Source organism: Furipterus horrens, unplaced genomic scaffold, assembly GCF_987537825.1.
Source record: "Furipterus horrens unplaced genomic scaffold, mFurHor1.1.pri manual_scaffold_4, whole genome shotgun sequence".
NCBI lineage: Eukaryota > Metazoa > Chordata > Mammalia > Chiroptera > Furipteridae > Furipterus > Furipterus horrens.
Genome location: NW_028327174.1, coordinates 34,935,904 through 34,957,009, shown reverse-complemented (window position 1 = coordinate 34,957,009; position 21,106 = coordinate 34,935,904). Strand labels below are relative to the sequence as shown.

The window sequence follows — 21,106 nt, the reverse complement described above, 5'->3', positions numbered from 1 at the left end:
TATATACTTAGAGCGTGATGCATTTTTCTAATGTTTTGAATCTTGCCAGCAGCTATGATTTCAATTTTTATCTATTGTAGATTTGTAGGTTTTGAAAAATATTCTCCTCTTATTGAAAAAAAATATCTATTCATTCTTTGTTGTCCTTAATTAAATTGGCCTGTTTACAAACTTTGCACTTTAATGACTAACACAAAAGAATAAGAATTAGATGAAAGACTTTGTATTAAATAGTTTAAACAGATATCTTTAAAAATCATTATTTTTTGTTTTCATTTCTTATCCTGGAGCAAATGAAATGTTCAAATAGTTCAGCAGAAGTTGATGAGGTTACACCAATAATTCTGTGATGACAATCTAATATGATATTAATAATAAGGGAGGGGATTATTGCTTTAAAGTCACCTGAATCAGTGAATTTAATTTATGAAGAAAAAAATATACAATGCAATTTCTCAAAGTCCAGATATACTTTCAATGTTTTAAAATAATTAGATCTTTTAGATATTTAAACTCACTCTATGTTTTTACTCCATGAAAGACCCAGTAAAGAAAGGACCACATTTGGAGCAAGTTGAATAAGACCTGAATTCAAGTTTACTTTCTGCCATTTACCAGCTGTGTGACCTCCGGGGTGTCACACAACTGCCTTGAACTTTTCTTTCTTCATCTGTAAAATGGGGATGACAAAACCCTCCTTAAAAATGAGAGAACTTGGCATGCATTGGATGCTCAATTAATGCTAGCTATAATTAATAATGTTATGATAATATATTCTTTTTTATGATAAATAGGATTTAAGATGCTGTCAGCGTAGAGCACACATTAAGTTGATACACACATGATGTGCATCACCTTGTGAGGCTTTAGCCATGATGACAGATAAAAGGCAAAAGAAAGCTGACATGTATTAAAATATACTGCACATTTTATAATGATAATCTTATATTTTATATTCTGATAATCTCATTGAGAGAGGCTGTGACCTTAGAGTGGATTGCTTAACAATCAGCATGTTTACCAGTAAGGTGGTACTGCTTTCTTCAGCTGTCCCTCTAAGGATGATTATGATATCATCCAGGTTCAATAAGAATGTAAAGTAGCCCTGGCTGGTGTGGCTCAGTGCATTGAGCACCCGCCTTCAAACTAAAGGGTCACTAGTTTGATGCCCAGTCAGGGCACATGCCTGGGTTGCGGCTGGGTCCCGGCTGGGTCCCGGCGCACAAGAGGCAACCACAAATTATGTTTCTCTCCCTCTCTTTCTCCCTCTCTCCCCGTCTCTCTAAAAATAAATAAAATCTTAAAAAAAAAAAAAAGTAAAGTAGGAAAGTAGTAGTCCAGGGCTTTTTTTTTTTTTTTTTTTTTTTTTGCATGCCTTTTCCTGGGAAATACGTACTTTAGAATATTTTGTATTGCAAACAGGGTGAATTTAAGGTGTCGGAGAGGTACCTCACCATGGGCAACTTGACGAGAGCCCTGGAGCAGAAGCGAGTGAAGGAGATGTTTGGCACCGGCACGGCCTGCGTCATTTGCCCGATTTCCGATATACTGTACCAGGGAGAGGTAAGGCGGTGTTTCCTCACCACCTGCTATTCTAAGCGTGGCCCAGCATTGAATTTTTAAAAATGCATGAACAAAATGCTAGTAAGACCCAGGATGCAATGGATTTTTTTTTTTTTTAATAACTTAGCATTTCGTTAATTGAGGTGAAGTGCCCTTGGCCAAGTATCCTATCTACCTTTTGTCCGTTTGGGGATTCAAGATGTGTCACTAGACTTCCAATCATTTCTTTCTACCGGCTCTCTAAGGAGTGTGTGTCATCACCATTGAAGTGGTGAAAATGATGCCTCAGAACCCCAAGTTAGTAGAGAACCCCAAGACATAAATTTAGGGCAAGATGGGAAGCCATTGTGAAAATTCTCAAAAAGAGCATTTTTAAAAGTAAGGTGATAGAAGCCAAGAATGAAGGTGACTGAGGTGAATGTTTTTTATTCATTCATTGATTCAACAAATATGTATATGAAGTACAAACAAGGTGCCCGAGGTTGTTCAGGTGTTGGTGATATCATAGTTAAAAAGGGACAAAACCTTAGGGAAGTCAAAGCATACTGATACAGAACATGGTCAAAATTAATACTCAATTTTAATGTAAAAAGGTTTAAAAATAAAAGACAAAACAGAGAAAGAGAGCAGAGAATGAGAAGAAACATACATTTTCTTTTTACCTGTATATATTCTTTGTATACTGTAGTGCCTGTGGCTAAGAAGAAGTTAATAATTTCTCTTTTTACCCTAGGTGATAAAGTATAATGGATAATGGTTGAGCCATTGTTGAGCTGATGATTGCCAGTCAGTGAAAATACCCAAGGGGAGCTGAGATTTATACTGAAACATGAAACAAAATTTGATAGTTTGGGTGACAACAGTTAGATTTCAATTTCTGGTTTCTGAAAACATTTCCAAAGTCCTGGAGTAGGAATAACAAATAGTTATGGAAGATTAATTTGAATGATCAGCTCTTACACTTATCACTGTTACTATTGTTGCTGTTGTTGTTATTTAGATCATGTCACACATTTTTTTATTTGGCAAACCTGGTGCATTTACCAAAGTCTTCCTGAAGGAATTCAAGCATTTGGTTGGAAGAAATTTTCTCCTTCCAGTAAACCAGTCTGATTTTATATGTGCTGTTCTTCCAGTTTTTTGGTCAGATTTTTTGCTTTGTCTTTATAACAAAGATCCAATACTTATGATTAACATCATCAGCTAACTTTATCACCTGAAGTCATGTGGATATTATTCCTAAAATGTGAGTTGGCTTAAATTACTTATTAGTAAATATAAATTCTATTGTTTTAATATTCAACATCATAATTATTTTTCCTCAGCTGATGGATTGATTTTTTTTTTTCTTTCTGATTTTAATGGTGGCTGCTTCTTTGCTTGAGGTTTTTGAACTTGATTTTAGGGAATGGCTCCTGACATAATTCCATCTACAGACTGTTTCAATAGAGGTGAATGATTTCATTATCATTCAGTACTTGTACTGATTATAAAGCTAGTGTTTTATATTTTATTATGGTAGTATTTAGGTAATGTATTATTGGTCTACTTTTTAATGAACTAAGGTTGCCATGAGGTCAGATATTTTTAAGTCCAATTATTATTTCACCTCTAGAAATAAGAAGTTTATAAAATTTAACATGTTTTTAACGGTCTTGTTTTAGAGGGCATTCAGAGCCAAAAGGTACATCTAATTATCCTATTATCCTAAAGGGCATAATAAGAAAGGTGAGAACCTGGGCTACCTACTAAAGTCAAACTATCAGATGCCTGCAAGCCAGCAAGGCATGAATGGGCATGACTGAAATGCAAATTAGGGTCAAGAAATCTTTCTCAGCCCTGAATTCAACCATGCTATCCAGCATTGTAGAGGTTGTGGCACCGGGAACAGATAGCGGTTTAGAAGACCCTTTTGTGAAGGCACGCACTTGCTTTAATTTATGTTCCTGAAATGACTGGCTTTAATTTGTGGCAAAATATCTTTGCATTCTCATTTCCTGCTGAGAGGGTTAGATATGAAGGCTCATCATTTATCCTTGTTGATTCGAGGCATGCTGGAAGAGGTAGGGTTCTTTTTAAGTTTAGCCACTATTTTAGCCATCCCTAGCTTCTCATTAGTTTCTCAAATCATTCCAAAGACTGGTATATAAACCAGTTGTGCGCTAAAATCAGTTAGTAGGCAATGAACAACCTGTTACTGGCTACTTTTTATTCAAATTTGGAATAGAAAAGAGGCTTTGATATAAGGAGCTAACAGAATCAGACTAGAATAGTGCCATTCCTTATTTCAGTGGCATTGCCTAAATACAGTGGCATCCCTGAGTGCCTTATTGGTTGTCACTGTATAAATGAATATTCTCAAATTATCTCGTGTTTGGTTTTCTTTCACAGACTCTACACATTCCGTCCATGGAGAATGGGCCTAAGCTTGCAAGACGGATCTTGGGCAAATTGACTGATATTCAGGTAAGGGCTTCTTTCTGTTAAAATGTCATCCTATTTTAATCAGTACTTAGAACTGAATCATATTTCAATGGCAAGAAGAGAGGAAATCCTGTCATTTGGGGTCAACAAATTAAATTTAAGGAAGATGTCCCTGTTAGTATGTATGAATATAAGCAATGCAGAAATGGGAAAGAAAATGCATGTTTAAAAAAAAAAAAAGAAAGAAAATAATTATGTAATTGTCAGGGACCCCAAATTACTATATATAGATATAGATATAGATATATATAAAGTCTAAATATCTCATTAAAATATGTAATAGTTTTATAAAAGAAAAAACTTGAAAGTAGAAGAATGCACAAAAGAAATATAATATTACCTGTGATTCCAACACTGACCATTGTTAATTTTTTATCTCAACTTTTAATATTTTTAAAGCAACTTATGTATTTTTAGGTACATATATTTTCTAACAAAATAGAATTATACATAATTTTACCTGCTTTTTTATTTAATAAATCATTTGCTTTTTTATATTAAAATAATTTTAGTTCCATGTATGAAGTTAAACTGAATTCTATTATATCTATATACCACCATTTTAACATATTATTATATGTTAATTTTGTTGGCAATTCTTTTACTCTTATAAACAGTGCATCCCTGATTATCCCTTAGGATAAATTCCTGGAATTTTAATTGTTGGGTCAAAGGGTGTGCACAACTGTTGTTTTTATATGCTAACTTTGTTTTGCTTATTTTTTTGGAGTAACAATCTAATGTCTCACAAATCACTTAAACCATCTTTCAATGCAGGCATATCGACTACCAGAAAATAAGAGACTGTTCTAGAATTTGTAAATACTTCGGAAAGTTGTTGGATGATTTTGTTGAGCCAATGAGTGCCTGTCAGTGAAAATACCTAAGGGGAGCTGAGATTTATATGGAAACATGAAATGAAGTTTGATAGTTTGGGTGACATCAGATGGTGTTGGGTGTTAACACAAAGCACAGATTCAGTTGGCTGGGCAAGTAGCAGGTCCCTACAAAGCAACTGAAATCCTTGGATTGTGATAAAAACAGTATTTTTTAAATACTTAGCAACATTTATGCAACACTAATAATATTAATGAAAGGAAAGAATAATAGAGGTTTTAAAATCAATGAGTTATCTTACCTCCACTCTTCAACAAGTATTTTTCTATGAGAATTTTCTGCAAATTAATTAAAGGGGTATCTTAATATTGAAGACATAAATCTATTCAGAGTTGTTTTCTATTTTTGTACATAGAAGCAATGAAGAAACTTAAAGAAATTTAATAAAAGTTTATTCATGGGTGTTTCAGGTATTTATATGTATATTTTTAGAGTTGTCTGAGTAAATCTGATGAAAGTAATGTTATCAGTGTTTTGCTCAAATAAAAAGATACAAACAAAACTAAAATATATAACTTGCCAGATTATAAAAACCTTTATTAAAAACAGAATTTGATAGGTTTTTAAGAGGGGAGGAAGTGTGGTTATAGAGATAAGAAAGAAAAACCACTTTGGAAAATTTTCTTGAACAATTTGTACAGAAGAGAATATTATATTCTATAGCAGTTAATAAACAAAATGAGATTTCAAGGTTACCTTTGTGAGATTATATACAATAAGAGAATTTGAACTGACTTGATTTGGTTGTAAAGGATTAAAAGAAAAGGAAAAGTACTCAATGATGTTGAAGAGAAAAATCAAATTAAATTTGAATTGAGAGAAAGATCTATGTAGAGGTGTTCGAAAGACATAATCATGAAGCTCTGGCTAAGGAAAGCAACAACAGAAATGTGTGTCATCACCATTGAGGTGGTGAAAAATAATGCCTCAGAACCCTAATTTATAAGAGCATCCCAAGACATAAATTTGGGGCAAGATGGGAAGCCATTGCAAAAGTTGTCAAAAAGAGCATTTTTAAAGGTAAGATGATAGAAGCCAAGAATGTAGGTGACTGAAGTGAATGCTTTTTATTCATTCGTTCAACAAATATATGTATTAAGCATGAACAGGGTGCCAGAGGCTGGTCAGGTGTTGGTGATATAGTAGTTAAAAAAGGGACAAAACATTTAGGGAAGTCAAAGCACACTAATACAGAAGACAGTCAAAATTAATACCCAATTTTAATGTGACACCATGTCAAAGGGTTTAAAAATAAAAGATAAATATATAGAAAGAGCAGAGAATAAAAGAAACATATATTTTCTTTTTGCCCATATGTATTATAGTCTCTGCAGCTGAGAAGTAGTTACTAATTTCTCTTTACCCTAGGTAGCAAGGTATAATGGATAATAGTAGTAATATTAAAAACTAATAATACAGTCGAAGCTCATACTGAACAAAGAAACAAAAGGATACAGTCACACAGAACACATGAGATAATACAATGATTCTGAATTCGACCACAAACCAGAAGCACCAACTCTGGTCCAAATTGTTACATACCAAAGGACCATCATGATGATTCTAAGACCACATCTTTCTTCTTCAATTATTTTATGCTTGTGGGCATGGAACCTAAAGTTTCAAAATTGAGCTCTTACAAGATAGCAAATTGGTGCTGTCAGCCAAGCTACTATGTTGTCTGTTTCTCTCCAAGAGAAATAATTTAAGTAATTATTGAGGGGAAAAAAGCATAGAATTGCATCATGTTTCACATTTGACCACTTTGACATTACATGGAAACATGGCTGTTCCCTACGAAATGTTCTGCTAAATTGAAAAAGAGAAGAGCAACACCCCAAAACAAACAAACAAATAAAACCTTGAGATTCTTTCCAAGGTGACCTTGTGGGAAAAATTCCTTCTTAACTACAGATCTGATTTTCATTTAACCTGTTTACTTTTGCGTGTAGGAAAGAATCTGTGAAGTTAAGTATTCATTCCCTTTGGCTAATTATTCATATAGTTCCCTGGGTCTTAGATTGCCCTACAAATACCTCTTTGGAGAGGAATATTTCAAAGGGCAGTTTCTTTTTTTTCCCTCCTTTTTTAAGCAGCAAAGAAAAACACTTCTGTGTTCATACTTCAACATACTTAACCTTGGAGGACACACTCAATGTTGCCTATGTTTCTTTTTCCTCCCATTGCTCTTTGCTGGTCCCCTTCCATCCTATTCACTTGTGCTCCGGCCCTTTGGGGTCTTCTCTGTTTTCCAATATGAGTTGCTATCTGCTGCTTCCTTTCTGCTTCCGTATCGTCTACAATTTGTCCACTTGATAAGGTATTGGTTGTCCTTCAAGACACATGTTCTTTAGAAACCTTTTAAATCTCTCTTGAATAACATCCTTTTCCTCCAGTACAAACACATATTCACCTACTTAAGTGCACTTAAGTGCTGCTTCATTCTCTAGCTTCCATAGCACCTGGGATTATCACATTGTGGCCTTTAAATTATATTCTGGTTACACACTTGTCTTTGTTCTAGGGTTGTTTGAATGTAGGAATTGTGTCATTCTCTTTTTGTAACCCCCAATCATCAGCACAAGGTCTGGGCTGTATTACATACTCAGCAATATTTCCTGAATAAATGAGAAAGGAATAAATGGGTGAGTGATAGACCCAGCACATGCTAAAGAGCAAAAATGTGTTGCCCTTGTACATTAACACATTTTGAGAAAAAGATGAGAGGAGGGTCTTGAATTATGTCAAATCATTCTTCAAAAAAACTTTCACAGAAGCTGATTAGAATTTGTCAAAGTAACGTACACCTTGAGACTGCTGTCAGGATTAGCTAAAAGCTGGAACCACCCAGGTCTTAAACACCAGGGGCGGTATATTTGAATGACTGGCTGTGCTGCTGCTGGTGTTTCAGAAGGTGAAAGTAGTGATTGTGGAGACCGAGAGGTGGATGTCTTAAATGGTTTAGGAAAATGCAGAATACAGATGATGCATCATAGAAATGTACACTTGACACTTGTATTAACCAACGTAACCCCAGTCAATTTAATTTAAGAAATAGATAAATAGACTTCAATATAAAAAAGGAGAAGAAAAGCATGAGTGGGATGGGAGCAGGATTTGTATCACTTGCAGGTTACCAGATAGAATTTTTTTTTAAATCTGTTTTCCCACCAGTGGCTACAGCTTTGTTAAGACTAAACAACCCTTTGTGGTTATGTTATATTTCTTATTTTCAGTGGAAAAGCTTGATGACTTTCAGTTGCAGAAGGTAGAGCCCCACCCCTTTTCCCTGTGGATGTCCTGAGCTACCCTTCAGTTTGAGTGCATTGTAAGGGAACATTTCCAGACTGCCCTAATGATGTAGTCCTTTGATGAGCTTCTCAGCCTCTCCCTGTTTTCCTATACACACTACTCCACATGTTATGGGATGACAGAGCTTTGCATGGCCATTGAATGGGATTCAGAAGAAGAATGACAGATTATTATGTTGTGGGCGGCACTTACTATATTTTAATGGCATTGTAGAAAGTAAGTGCATGATACACAGGTTGTTCTTTTATGTTACTAAAAATTCTCTGCTGAATGTAAAAGGCATTTTAGCAAGGGCCATGTAAAATTTTTTGCCATACATACGTTGACTGTGAAGTAGTGGACTTGTCATTAGTCATGTTTTGGTTGAGTGTTCAATTGGCATTCATGAAAAGAAAAATTCTGCACATCACACAGATGGTTTTACACATGGGCTCAAAGTACTATCCCACAACCTCTGTGTGATTTGCTATGTTGCTTTAACCCCATGTTTGATTCCAGTGAACAAAATTCAGGTGAATGTGACTTGCAGAAGGACTGGCAAATGTAGAAGGCATGAGTCTGCTGCTGTGGTTGGTCATGACATTGACAATGGTAAAAGGACAGCCTCACCCATGTAGGCATGTGTTCCCTTTCCCCTCCTCCTCCGGATACCTTCCCTGGGGAAAGCATATAATTTTTATCTCTGCTAAAATCTGCCATCTCTACTTTGAGTTATTTTCCCTTACAAAATTAAATTGAATTATCCATCATCCACATGAAAAGTTTGATTGCTAACTGCCTAGGTCTACACATTATGAATTACCTGTATTATCCTATCTCCTAGATACATCTCAGAATGTTATGATTTCACATAAAAGCATAAATTGCAGGATGAGAGGGGTAAAACAATACATATTATGCAGGTTCACAGAATACTGTGGCCTATGACTATCATTGTAACCAAAATTGATTTTCCACTGGTTACAAAACTAAAACAACTACTTGAAAGCAAATTTACTTTAGTCAATGAGATTCAAGATGAAATTATAGTGGTCATGAGTCACAGTTCTGTAGATCTGCTAAAATGTCAATATGCTGACATTCAAGTATTATTAATGGCAAAGCATCTAATGTATTAATGGGAATACAAATAAGAAAAATAAAGCATGCATTTTACTTTTACCTCACATCAGGTTGACACCACACATAAATCGGGCAGAATTTGGGAATGTTTTATCCAGTATTCATCATGAATCAACAGAGTCAATAATGGGAGGCCACACTCTTTAGATACCAATTTATTATGTGGATTAAGCAAGTTACTGGCTTCTTTCTTTCTCCTTTTCACATAAACCAGAAGGTTGTAGTTAGACCCCTTCTTGGCTCCCAGTAATTTTTCCAGTTTGGTAGATTCTGCTCACTGAGGTCTTGAAAACAGTATGGAATAATGTGAAATAGAAGGAACCACAATGGGCAAAAGGAGAAGAACTGAGCTTAGAGATCTTTGTATGCACAATGCTTAGAGCCTTAGTGTCCTTACATATAAAGTGAGAAACTTACCTTAAGAGTTCATTGCTCTTCACATTTGATTTCTAAGCAGCAATACTTTCTACAAATCTTTCCTGGAATTCCAGAATACAAAACCAATAAGAGTGGAATTGTTCTTGAAGTAAAGAAGTAAAACCCAGAGCCCCATTTATTTGGTTCCTTCAAATAAGGTGATCGATAAGGTTCTTTCCATACAGAATATTCATATGTTTTGTATCAATGTCAGCCTATGTTATATTAGGACTAAAGGATCAATTTATGGTGAACATCCTCTGATTTAGGCAAACACCTATGGCAGACATAATGGCATGTGGCTTTGGGCAGGGAAGAACTGTCTGTTCCAAGTCAGTCTCCGCACATGACTATACAATCTCGTGGAGGGAAGTCTAGATGGTGTTCAAGAGTGTGGATTTTGGTTGTGAGAGCGACCTTGACTAGAGCCTGGACTCTACATTTTACTAACCATGGCCTTGAGTAAGTTATTTAATCTCCCTGATAAACAGTACTCTCATTTATAAAATAAAATGGGGTTGATAATGGCACCTACTATCTGGGGCTCCTGTGGGGATTAATGAGGTAGTCAGTCTGTAAAGCTCTTGGCACAGCGGTGCTGGCTTGTAGTACTTGCTCAGAGGGTGAACATGCATTTAAACACAGATGTTTGTTGGATGAATGAATGAACAAATGAATATAGAACTGGCTTTCTATTTCTGATATCTCCAATATCTTTATGTTTCATTTAATTCAATTTTAAATATTAAAATTTAGGTCTGCGAAAGCAAATATGCTGATACAAATAATCTGATTATGATGCAGGACCATGATTCTTGCAGGAGTAATAAAAACTGGGACACTAACATAATACAAACAACTTTCATTTAGAAAACAAAGTCACTCTTCAGATCCCCCGGGCTTGTCCATATAATATTCTTTTTTTGTCCATGAACATAAAATGCTGTTGAGAAGGGGAATTTTAGAGCAGTCATTCTCAAACTTTAGCTCCCATCAGAATAACCCGGAGAGCTTGATGAACCACAGGCTGCTGGGACACATCTGCCATTTCCGATTCAGGAAGTCTGGAATGGGGTTTGAGGATACCCATTTCTAACATGTGGCCAATGCTACTGATCTAGGTAATGTACTTTGAGCACCACTGCTTCAGAGTCAAGATGATAATAGTTAAACTCCGTCATTTGGAGAGCAGAAGCTAAATACAGAATGGTAATGAAAAGGCATGCCCTAAATATATAAGGGACCTACATCAACTCTGAATTCGACTTCAACAATAATTAGAAATTTTGTAATTCTTTCCAGGCATTTGGTTGTTTCTGTCTAATATTATTTTTAATGTGGATATCCTTTTAATATCCAAAACGGAAGTGAACCCTTTGTATTCCGTTGTTTCTGTTGAGTTTGTTTATAAGCTATTCCAGCACTGTTAGCTTATATACTGAAAGATCTCTTCTTGTTTCTGTTGTAGTACGGGAGAGAGGACAGCGACTGGACCATTGTCGTATCCTGAATGGAAAATACAGCATATTATCTCTGTGCTATTGGGACAGACTGTTGCCTTTGAATTGTGATACGTTCTTTGGCTACCTGTTTTTAGTTGTGCGTAATGTAGTTTATATTATCAGTGTTCATAGGGTGATGGTTTCTTCATGCCAGAGAAAGTGAATCGCAATCATCAAATGATGTTTTGTAAAGTTGGTAACAGATGCTTATCTTCCCTTCCCTTAGAAAGATAATGATGTAAGCCATATAGCATAGGATTTCCCTCAGTAATCTTAGTGCCTCCCCCAGTACTTCATTCACTCAAATACAAAAATGCGTGTTTGTCCTTTAGCGTTATACCCTCCTCCTCAACCAAGGAGTTTGTGAGTGTGTCTAAAAGCTGATCTGAGTAGATTTCATAGGTACCACTTCCTGTGACACATTTTGATCCTCAGAAGGTGTTTTCTTGTTTTAAATCAAGACTTGGAAGAACTGTATTTCCTCATGTCACGTTGTTTTGCAGGCCCCCAAGTCCATCTTAGGGGAAATCTCTGCCTTCTTCCTGATGTCGCGCTGTCTTTGTGTGTCAGCAGGATCTGTGTGCATCCCACTGTTGCCCTTCCCAGGTTATGTTGGGATTGTAATTGACTGCTTGTTAGACTGAGGGTCTGTGCCTTAGAGATCCCCAATGCCTGGCACGTAACAGATACTCAGTAAGTAACGACTAAATGAGTATTTACCTTCTATAGAAGTGAACCTTCTTTGTTTCTATATTATGAAACCTCTTTATTAGAATTGTGATTGATTCTGAAATTGTGTATACTTACCTCATAATGTCTTTATTTTCCATGAACTGGTAAGTCGTTAGAGATACTCAGAGGCATAGTTCCTCGGAGGAATTGTTGTGTGTGTAAAGACCATCTCGGAACTGAAGTTGCAGCTCTACAGAGAAGTCATGATATCATACCAATGAAATGGAAATGACGAATGTTATATGTTAAGTGTTAAATACAAAATAAATCATCATAGTTTTTTTAGTAGAAAGCAAAGAAGGATACTCTGACTTTTATACTTTTGGTCTCATAGGTGCTGTTTTCTGTTCAATGGGGAGATGAGTGCATGGTTAGGGTACAGGGAGATGATATTTTCCTCATTTAGGAGCTCTGAGTGAACGTCATGGTCTCGTTTATCCAGGGGCAAGTGAAAAGAAAATAGAAAACATTTACCCTTGGAAAGTCAACTCTCAGACATTATATTTGGATTTCTGTTGGTACTAATCACTTTCATCTCACTGATCATATTTTATTCTCTTTTCAAAGCAAGGAAAACACATTCTCAAAGTTGGATGCATTGAAAAATTTTCCTTCAGGCACTTAGCAGCACACAGCAAATGGGGCTTTGATTCTTTTCCAAGACTTTTGGCCATGGGGTCTCTTTAGATAGGAAGGGTAAAATGAAAATTAGGGAAGTATAAGATGAAAAAGAATGGTAAAAATATCTTTTAGGGGGCTTTTAATTGTTGATCTGAAGTCTTGGGAGAGCCTGCTCTTCTCAGACCTCAGGTGCTTTATCCTTCTCTACACTCCAAATAGCATTCTAAGGGTATGTATGCATTTGCCTTGGCTAAATACTGGGGACCCATTTTTAATAGAGTGTTCTAGAAAAGACTTCCAGGTAATTTTAACCTGTCATATAGCACATAAATGACCAGACTCACACTCCTATGAAAAATGGAAATCATTTGTTTGCCATAAATGCATTTTATTCTTCGTATCTCTAAATTTAGTATGACATGCCCATTACAAAAGCTAGAGAACAATGTTTTGACATTATGTGTGTATTTTAAAAAAACTGAAGGTGTCCTAAAACAGAGAACACAGTCAACCATTCTCCTTTAAGTAATAAGACAGGAAATTGACCTTGACACTAACTTGTTAAGTAGATTTAAAGGAACATCTGCACATCTTTTTTCCTTGTGCACTATTTATTTAATTGCAGTGGACTAATACAGCAAGAGTGGCACATTATAACTTGGCAATTATCCATTCTTCAAGACTTAGTTATTGTAACACTAATTGATCATTTAAGGCGTGAGATAGTGTAGCATTAGGAACATGTAAGGCCAATCTGCTCAAAAAGATCAACAAATTAATATTGTTGCTGATATTTGCATAATTGGCTACAATTATTTAATGTTTAATTGGTTGATCAAATGAGATTCAGCAATTCACATGTGCATGAATATAAACAGAACTGGTGGCACTTAAAATGATAATGATTAACTTATTTTGCATGTTCTCTTCCTCCCACATTTTTCTTTTTTTTTTTTTTTTTTTTTTCATTTCAGACCAAGTTTGTCAGCTTTTTCCAAAGCAGATCAGTACAAACCAAATTTTAAAACGAAGCTGTCCAGCATAGACAAAACATGAATGAGCATTTCCTGAAGATATTTGCTGTTAGAAATATTCTAAGTTACAGTAATTTATTAAGGATTAACTTATTGTGCCAATGGAAGGGTCCACATCAGGGATGTGCACGAGGCAGCTGGCAGACATGAATAAATTAATAATACTTGTTTTCCCCTTTGCTTTAAAAAATACAAAGGAAAAGCAAAAGCAAAAGAGAAATCACCGAGAAACTTTGTTAGGAAATCGTGATTTTCCTCCCCAGTAAACACCCTTTATTCTTTTGTCAAAAGATTTCTGTAAGAAAAAATTTTAAAGATCAGAGGTAGCAGCCATAAAGTGCAGTGTTTCGTCAACTATGTGACATATTAAGGTCAGCACTCCTGAGGCCTACATTATATACACCCTGGGTTAAAATTCTTCACCATATCAGTTTGTTGCTTGATACAATTGTATCTAAACAAGCAGTCTTGCTTTCTTCAAATCAGACCATTTGTGGGCACTTGAAGGCAATTAATGAGTATATCTCAGTCAAAAGAATAGTAGGAGCCCATTATTAAAGCTGCAGTTTGAACTCTGCTTTAGGGCTTTGTGCTGTGAAGTCAGCTGTCAAATAAGCTTATTTATTTCCCCTCTTCAATGCACAATCATTGTATTCTTTTTTCTTAAAAAGTTTATTTTTAAAATTATGTGTCCCGTTTACCCTTATGATTGGGGAAAATGTGTTTTAAGCAGAAAATGATAGCTTTTGTTCACTTTCAATGACTGATATTGAAAATATTAGAGTCATAAATATTCATTGCATGTATTAAAGCAAAGGGCTTACCAAGAGTTAGAGAAACATTGTAAGGGTCCCTTATTTCATGTCCTGATTCTAAATATGATCAAAGAATTCTTCCTTGTAATGTGAATTTGCAGAAACCTCTAAGTTACAAATAGTAATGCAGGCAAGTAATTTTAGTGGACACTTTGTTTCGTCACTTGGCTTTGCTGCAAGTAGAATTTGTTCGGCTATCTCTTTTTCAGATATCTCTTTGAAAAAAGAGGTAAAAGGTACCAGCTTTTCAATAATCATGACCTATTAATTGACAAGGATCATGGAGATTGTAGTTAATTTGATCAGTTAACTTGATAAATGTTGATTGAGTACTCACATGTACATCTAACATAACCTGCAATAGAATTAGGAAGTTAGTTTTAGAAAATAAATGGTATATGTAGTATACAACCTTCAAGTTGTTTATATACTACTACTTAAACAAAAAAGCAATATTTAATGTGGTTAGATAACAAGGAGAGAAAGACCAGAGCACATCTCTTAATAAGAAGTTACGATGAATATTTTCATCTAATTTTTAAAGGATATTTGTCCTTTTTTTCTTTCCTATAGCCAAAAACTACTCAGTCTAGTTAGTAGTTAGAGGTTATTCAGCCACTGCTTGTGATATGAATTACCTCCTTCTGGTTTATGACTTACTGCCAACCTCTAGTCCATTTGTTAAGTGCATTCTTTGGAGCACTGTTGAGTTGTCATGGTACATCTAACAAAGAAACACCTCAAATTACAGCATCTTTGCTGACCTTAAAGTTAGATAACACTGAAATAAAATGTTTCTAGAGTGAATTTTTTTTTTTGACAATGTCTGTTTAAAAGTGTTAGCTTGAAAATAATGGATCTAGCTACTCAAAAAAAAAAAAAAAAAACAACAGGTAGAAGACTAATTTAATAATGATGTCTCGAAGTCTGAGGTTTTAAAATAAAGGCCAATTAAACTGCTGCAAAAAAGTTCATTTTTATCCATGCCAAAAAGCCCTTTAAAAATACAAAGGTAGAAGAAAGTGATTTATTTTCATCTGCAGCATACATGTCATAATAAAAGACTTCTCATTTATTTTAGGGGTAAAGACTGGGAATAAAATATATCAACAGGATATAGTAGTGTTTGTGGGTAAATAATTTCTTAGGATCAGATATATGTAAACATTTGCTTTAGTGAATAAAATTTAGTCTTAGAAAATGAAGTGGTCTTTAAAGTCTGCTGGGTAACAAGTATTAAAGTTTTAGGTAGGTAATCTTATTCTGTCTGAAAGGATGTTTTTCACCCTACAGTAGACACAGTAAGACCTAAAATTTGAGTTGCATAATGTTCAATTTATGGAATCTGCTATTGGGATTGTAAGGATCAACTTTAAACTGTGGTATTGGAATGAATTAAAATGTAGTTTTGTCAACAGATTTCTCTGCATATTCACTATCCTTGTTACCCATTCTTGAATTATGGAGAAAAATTTATGTAGTGAAGATGTCAGAAGAACAACTAGAGGTCGAGAAAGAAAGGAATCACAGAGAAAAAAACAATCAGGCTTGCTTCTGTGTTTTCCAAAGGAGCTTTTTTTCTGCCAGCCATAGGGATTTTCAGCTTTCAATGTAGATGCCAAATGTAAATACTAGTGCCAATTAGGAAGTGACCAAGTGTAGTGGCAGTTCATCAGATAGGAGAATTAGGCCATGGTCATCAGTCAATGATCCGAGAGTTGTGTTCCATGGAAATTGCTTTACATGACTACCTATTGGAATAACACTTTATGTTATGTTTGCATAGTCTACACGATCTGTTGTGTCATTTCTTCAACGATTTTATTCTAAGATTTGTGAAGCTTCTTGAGGCTGAATAAAAGCCTAAGTGATAAGGAATACATTGTGATTGGAGGAGATTGGGACTCTTTTTCCTCCTTAGAACTAGTATTTACCAGGATCCCCTTTCCTTAGTGAAGACTTACTGATTTGGAAATTAGTTGAATAGTATCATTTAGTTTTTAACTGAAACTTGCAGCAACGTGCAGTTTCCTCAAGCAATTGCACGTGGTCATTAAAGTCATTCTCAGGGTTAAGAAAGGAACTCAGCTGCCCGAATGAGTCTACTTCATCGATGCATTTTGAAGAAGGCTGTAATTCTCTCAAGAGGATGGTAATAGGTAGATTTTGAATCATCTTTAAAATGAGCTAGCTACTCTGTGCCTCTGTAAATGGTTTCCCTGTTGATGTACAAGAATGAATGATCCTGCAATGTGCTCAACTAGCTAATACACGGAGCCTAACTCACACTCTGAGGAATTTGTGCTTACTTGACAAAATAACTTGTCTGAGAAAGTAGTTTTTTAAATTACAATTTAAAGATAGGGGAGAATATCAGCTTCACTGGAATTTTTAGAACATGTTCTCACATCTAAATTTCATTGTAATGAAAAACCACAGCCATTGCTAATCTCAAATTTCTCCAGTAGTGTAGTGATTCTTGAATGTCTGTTTACGAAAAATAAGTAGAAGGAAATAAACACTTTGTAAAGAAGGTTTGGGTTTCATGAAAATTTGTTTCAATAGTATGTTAAAAGGAAATTAAGCTCACTAAAAGCGTAATGATGGAAATGTGGAAAATATTGTGGGTAAAGGAAACTACCTCGTTCTTTGAAGGTTTAGTAGAAGCACAACTGAACATTAAAAATGGCTTTGTGACATATGACCCATCTGGTGTGAAAGAACTCTGTAATGTCTAAAGGACCTGGAATAATTGTATTTTGCTAGCAATAGACACATTCTTCATTGTTTGCAGGTTCTTCATCAGATCTGTAATTATGCACTGTGTCATCAATAAAACAACTTGAAGGAATGTTGTTTATGTAGTCCTTTGAAATTGGCATTGTTGGATGCATGAAATAATAATGCTTAATTATCATTTTAATGCTGTTCCAAGGTTTTGGTCATGGGATGTAAATGTAGGGTGGTATTTTTAAACCAAAATGACATTGAGAGAATGAAAAGAATTGAATACACTAGAAAGACCTGAAACCATACAACTGGGCAGAGTACAAATGTGTCTCATATTTTCAAACATTTGGATAAGAAATACAATGTGCATTTGAAATTGTCCTTCCTCCTAGTTATGAATCTGTCTTTAGTCAAATTTAGCTTTGTCTTCAGAATTTTACACAGAATAAGGGGAATAAATTACTTCTTCCCATTCACTGTTATAATTAACCTACCTTAACAACACACCCATATGTGACTAACCAGCTTTAGAATAAAAGACACTATAAAGTAAAAGGCATTTGATCTAAACCTAGCGAACATCAATGATGTGTCCTTTTAATCAAACCAGGCCTTGTATAAATTGCCTTCACACACATATCTCTTTGAGAGAATAAAGCCAAGTGCTGTATATCTGAGGGTCACGTATTTCACATTAATTTTTTTATAATTTGGCTCAGTGATTGCAAGTGCAGCAAAACCTAAGGTTTTTCAAGGAGTTATTATAAACTACCGTATGTAAAAGTGTCAACGTGCTCAGTGACCTTCTTCTCCAGACCCTGTCAAACTGAAAATACTGGCCTTCATGAAGATCTTTATCAAGAAGTTGCATGCAGTTTGGAAGGTCCAGGGAAAGGTTATTCATCAGTTTCTCTTACAGCGTCAATGCCCAAATCCCACAAGAGAGACAAAGATAGACTTGTCATTCCTGAGGGTGATGACATACATCCACTGGAGCTTATATAATTTATCAGATGAGACAACAGTCTCCTTCAGGGTAGAATATGTCTCTTCTATATGAGTTTATTAACAAGCAAAAAAGGTGGGGAAGGTGGAGGCAAGGGTGAATTTTCAACCTTGATAATTATTTTTCTGCTAAGCTGATTCAATTCGATTGTAAACGTATTTTTTTAAATCAAGAATTGATTTCACATACATGACATATAGTTGCCTTCCACCATGATAACTTATCTTTAGATGAAATGGTCTATTGTAGACTGACTATAATGGCAATGATGTGCAGGATCATGTTCCTATAACCCGAAACCCCACAGTCAATATGCTAATTCTTATGTGTCTGTAGAGCAATCAAGGGGCTTGTTCTCATGTCTGTAGGCAACAGGGAGAGTGTTGATTGAAACCCACTATCATTCTCTCCAAAGGTTTTCATCACTAAATCAATAGGATTTTTGAAATAGCTATAAGATTAACTCATGAAAAATTTTAGAGTCGCAAAATTCAGGCTGATTGTATTCCAAATGCAAAAGAGGTGATTAAACCACATTCATTTTAAAGATAGCTACAATGATCTAGTAAACATTTCTCATTAACATTATCTCTGGCTTCTTCCAAGCCAAGGCTGAATGTCACAAGACATGCGTGTTGTCTAATGATTAAGAGAATGGCTAAGAGCCACCAATTGACACTGTGATCTTAAACCAGTTCCTTAAATTGGAGAAGAAAATGGAGATCATAAAAATACCAATCTCATGGGTGATAGAATTAATGAGTTAATATTGTAAAGTATTTAAAACAGTTTATGAGTAAACTGTAAGCTGATGGAATTTTATGAACCTAAGGACTGGTAGGGCAGATAGATACTCCATGAAAATGCTGTCATTATCAGCCCCTTCCTCTATGCCTGGTGGAGATGGTGAAAGTTCCCAGATTCAGAGTACAAATAGTTGCCACAGGACAAGTGGCATAACCTAGCTTCCCCAAAGTGCTTACGGAGAGTTAGAAATGTGTGATCTACCGAAACTCAGGCCCAGAGGTAAAAGCCAGAGCTAGATTAAGAAATGATTGATAAAACTATTACAAAGTAATTAGATGCTTTTAGTTTTCAGAAATATGAGTTAAGTTCCATAGTCCACGTGAATATAACTGATGGTTAATTTTATGTGTCAACTTGACTAGGCCTTGGCACCCAGTTGTCCAGCCAAACTCTACCCTAAATGTTCCTGTGCAGAAGGTACTTTTTAGATGTGAGTAATATTTAAATTGGTAGGGTTTGAGTAAAGCAGATTGCCCTCCATAATGAAAGCAGGCCTCACCCAATAGCTGAGGGCCTTAAGTGCCGACAGTTTTCCCAGAGAAGAAGAAATTGAAACATAGAAACCTTGCCTGAGTCACCAGTCTGCCTGGCCTATGGTGTAGATTTCAGACTCGTAAGTGAAACATCTTATCTAATTTCCGACCTGTCAGCCTGCTCTATTGATTATAGATTTGCCAGCCCGCACAATTCCATGAACCAATTCCTTAAAATCTCTCTTTTTTCTCTCTCTCTCTCTATCTATAAATATATATATATATATATATATATATATATATATATATATATAATCAATGCATAATATAATCAGTTATGTTCAAAACCATGGTCATGCTCTCCAAAGGTCTTTGTCATTTGGGGGGGGAGGGTAGTTTTACAATTGTTTGTATGGAAAAATGATACGATAATTAATAAATAATAATATAAGAATAATCTGTTTCATGTACTCACAACTATAAACTACTTTTGCCCTACCCTGTATAATAATATATATTTCTTCAATATATGCATAAAATATATAACATATTATATGATAGATATGAGTTTTATATATATTGGTTATGTTCCTCTACAAAACCCTGATACAACAACAACATTCTTACTGATGGTTTTCTGAGGAAGAAAATCATGTGCTGTCTTATTCCCTTTGAGTCAAGTAACTAAGTTAAGGCATGCTTAGCCTTCAGAAAATTATTAATCACATAAGGCACTAACAATAATTTGCTCTAATTGCAAACATAGTAATTAAGAGAAAATAAGAATTTCAGGACTGGCAGCGTTGTACAACCCAAACTAACCATATGAAGGTAGACATCAGTGAAATTTCAAGCATCAGTGAGAAAAATATTTCCGAGTGTTGGACAATTGAATGCCGCATATCATATCATTAGCTTAGTGTTTCTGGACTGAATGTATGCCTTGAAAATACCAGGTGGCCACGAGTAGATGTAAAGAACTCCCTTTTTGGTATAATCGAGAGATAGGGCTATTTTTTCAGGTAAACAGCCATCGTGATAAAAATCAGCTCTGTAGATTTACTAAACGCAGGGCTACATTAACCATCATGGGAGTCATCTGCGCCTGTGGACTCCACACAGTGCAACTACCAGGTTCAGATCCACACTTACTGATGCTCTCACTGCCATGCTCAATTAAGGAATCATCTTTGTAATCATTTGGGCTTTCATTTATCACCCCCATATATTAAAATTTATATATATATATATATAAATATATATATAATATTTATATTTTATATATATATATATAAAATTTTAAAAGCATTTTATTTATTCATTTTTAGAGAGACATGAAGGGAGGGAGAAAGAGAGAGAAAGAAATATCAATGTATGGTTGCTCCTCACATGCCCCCAACTGGGGACCTGATCCCCAACCCAGGCATGTGCCCTGACTGGGAATCAAACCAGTGGTCCTTTTGTTCTCAGGCTAGCATTTAATCCACTGAACCACACCAGCCAGGACTAAATTTATATTTTGCAAGACATATTTTTTAAACTCCTGAACAAAGACAATAAATTGATCTGCTTCTCCAAAGAAATTTGACAA

At 35.2% G+C, this 21,106-nt stretch overlaps 1 protein-coding gene across 3 annotated transcripts in view; it reads left to right on the top strand.

The window, feature by feature from the left end:
- BCAT1 (branched chain amino acid transaminase 1) overlaps positions 1-11,626 on the top strand; it is a 92,481-nt gene extending 80,855 nt beyond the window's left edge. For all 3 annotated transcript variants that reach the window (XM_090272926.1, XM_090272928.1, XM_090272927.1), the window contains exons 9-11: positions 1,423-1,563; positions 3,955-4,029; positions 11,264-11,626. In XM_090272926.1, the coding sequence (XP_090129052.1) occupies positions 1,423-1,563; positions 3,955-4,029; positions 11,264-11,305 (258 nt within the window). In that variant the 3' untranslated portion in view covers positions 11,306-11,626. The remainder of the gene's footprint in view (positions 1-1,422; positions 1,564-3,954; positions 4,030-11,263) is intronic.
- The last annotated feature ends 9,480 nt before the right edge of the window (positions 11,627-21,106 follow it).